Source organism: Lactuca sativa, chromosome 2 (assembly GCF_002870075.4).
Source record: "Lactuca sativa cultivar Salinas chromosome 2, Lsat_Salinas_v11, whole genome shotgun sequence".
Lineage (NCBI taxonomy): Eukaryota > Viridiplantae > Streptophyta > Magnoliopsida > Asterales > Asteraceae > Lactuca > Lactuca sativa.
Window position 1 is genome coordinate 206,938,849 of NC_056624.2, and position 2,875 is coordinate 206,941,723.

General features: G+C 39.3%; 1 protein-coding gene across 1 annotated transcript; it reads left to right on the forward strand.

Annotated features, from left to right (window-relative positions):
• Positions 1-918: 918 nt before the first annotated feature.
• On the forward strand, positions 919-1,716 carry LOC111911696 (uncharacterized). Its single transcript, XM_023907448.1, has 2 exons — positions 919-1,195; positions 1,265-1,716. The coding sequence occupies exons 1-2, from the start codon at positions 919-921 to the stop codon at positions 1,714-1,716; spliced, it is 729 nt and encodes a 242-aa protein (XP_023763216.1).
• Positions 1,717-2,875: the final 1,159 nt, after the last annotated feature.

Genomic DNA, 2,875 nt, shown 5'->3' on the forward strand with positions numbered 1-2,875 from the left:
TCCATATTAGTACTAAAGTATACAACTTTCATTGTTTGTTGAGACCGAACGATTGAACATAAGGTGTCATAACCCTGGTAGCTAAAAAAACCCCAAAGATGTGGTGGGATCCATCGCGAATATCCCTACGGACCACGAAATATATAACTTAAATTTAATCATTTTTTTTTCATCTTTAGTTCATTTACTTGTTTTCATATGTAACTTATATTATAATTTTTGTTGTAATATGTTATGTTAAACGAGATACAATGAGTAAAATATGAGATTTGGGGTAAATAGGGTAAAAAGGAAGTAACCGGTGATTAATAGGGTTGTGGACATGCAAAGGGGGTGTGAATTTTAGAGGGGGGAGGAAGAGTAGGGATCGATGATGTTTCACTCTCCCATTTGGTTTCGTTGACTTGCCTACTCAAATGGCTATTTTAGTTCTAAAATAACATAATTCAATGTAATTGGTGACTCGCCTCATACCTTAGCATGAACCTGACCAAGTCCCTCCTGCATAGCTCAATTTTAAGCGAAAATAGTTTAGTTGTTGTCCAAATTCGTCTAAACACTTCCATACATTTCCAAATCACTTCTAATAATCCTTACTATCTATAATCTACCGGAATGCAATATTCTATCATTGTTTACCTCTATATATTCTCCATATAGTTCGTGATTTGTAGGCTCCCATTGCTCATAATTCTCAGTTTTCCTATTGTATTGTTTTTTGTATATAATCTATTTCCTTGTATTCTGTAATTTTGTGATCAAAATATTCAATAAAGAATCAAATTCTTTATGGTATCAGAACGGGTTCTACCGCTCAATTGATCATCTCTAACAAACTGATCAAAAAGAGTGAAGTGAGCGGACCTGATGTCAAACCCCCCCCCCCTCCATCTTCACCTGTAAGATTAATCACAAACAATGCACGTGAATGATGCATTGACGGATAATAATTATAACGACTGGGTTCAAGAGATGGAAAATTTCTTGTTTGCCAAGAACAAGATTGGGGTCATTGACGAATCGATAATAAAACCAGAAAAGACGGAAGCAGACGACATGGCGTGGATGAGGTGTGATGCGATGATAAAAGGGTGGCTCACCACCGCCATGGAAAATGAGATCCGCACCAGCATCAAATACGCCAACAATGCAATTGAGATGTGGTCAGACCTTCGTGAGAGGTTTGGAAAAGAAAGTGCGCCACACACAAACGGGCTGAAGCAAGCAATCTCAAATACTTAATAAGATGGGTTAACTGTTTCAGCATACTACATAAAGCTTCGAGGATTATGGGATGAGATTCAATCGGTCCTCCTTACTCCTCGTTGCACTTGTGATAAATGTGATTGTGGTTTGGGAAAATCACATGTTGAATTGAAGGAGAAAGAAAGGTTATATGAGTTTCTCATGGGCCTTGATAGTGAGTTCTCGATTTTAAGAACTCAAATACTGGCTTTGAAATCGACACCATCTCTTGGATTTGCTTATCATCATGTTGTTGAGGATGAACAACATAGGTCCATCACCAACACCAAGAGACCCACTGTTGAAGCAATAGCTTTCCAAGCCTACACCAAGACCAATACCAATCAACATGGAAACAAGGCAGTGGAGAAAATCACAAAGCAAGGAGCACATTGCAGCTTTTGTGACAAAGACGGTCACACCTGTGACGGGTGCTTTAAGCGAATTGGCTATCCAGATTGGTGGCCATGAAAGAACAAACAAGACAAAGTGAAACCAAGGGTTGCTTGTGCAATAGAAGAATCAAGTCCAATAAAAGGTTTAACTAAAGATCAATATCAACAATTCCTGAAGAACTTCACACCAGAAGAGTCCAAACAAAAATGATGCATCACCAGCAGCCAACATGGCAAGTAAAACAAGTCAAATTGACTCTTGGATTGTTGATACAGGAGCCACCGAACACATAACCAACAGAACCGATATTCTTAAGAATGTAATGCCTTCCATCGATGAGGATCTTGTGATCATACCTAATGGAGAATCTATTTCTGTCAAGGGAAGAGGAAATCACACTCTATCTAACGGGACAAAGGTGAAAGTCGTTTTGCACATTCCTGATTTTAATTGAAATATGTTATCAGTTAGCAAACTTTCATATGATTTAAAGTGTGTTGTAATTTTCTTTGTAAAAAGGACCTAACTTCGAGGAGTTTGATTGGAGCGGGTAAATGCAAGAATCATCTATATTGGATGGGAATTCTTGGAATGAAGATGAAGGATTTGATGTCGAAAGTTGAACAAAATAAGTTTTCTTAGGAACATTTCTTTTAAGAATAAGGAACACGTTTGTGATTCTTGTGCTAAATCTAAACTTACCATACAACCTTTTCCTTCTGGTATTACAAAGACGAATGCTTGTTTTGATTTATTGCATTGTGACATATGGGGTAAATATCGAACCCCTTCTTGTAACATCCCCTTATGGCATGTATAACAATATTGTCCGCTTTGGGTTCCCGGCACGAAAACTTCCCAGGGGGTCACCCACCCCTGAATTGTTCTCGCTCGGGCATGCTTAACTGTAAAGTTCTTATGAGATCTGCTGCTCTCACGACTTTAAAACGCGTTGTGACAATGAATGTATCCACACCCCTTATAAGGAACTGCTTCGTTCTCCTTCCAAACCGATGTGGGATCAAGTGCAACCCACCTTCACTCCCCATTAAAGGGTTTGGCGTCCCCATCGAACACATCGACCCATGCCCCAACTCTGATACCATTTGTAACATCCCCCTCTGGCATGTATCACAATATTGTCTGCTTTGGGCTCACAGCACGAAAACTTCCCAGGGGGTCACCCATCCCTGAATTGTTCTCGCTTGGGCATGCTTAATTGCAGAATTCTTAT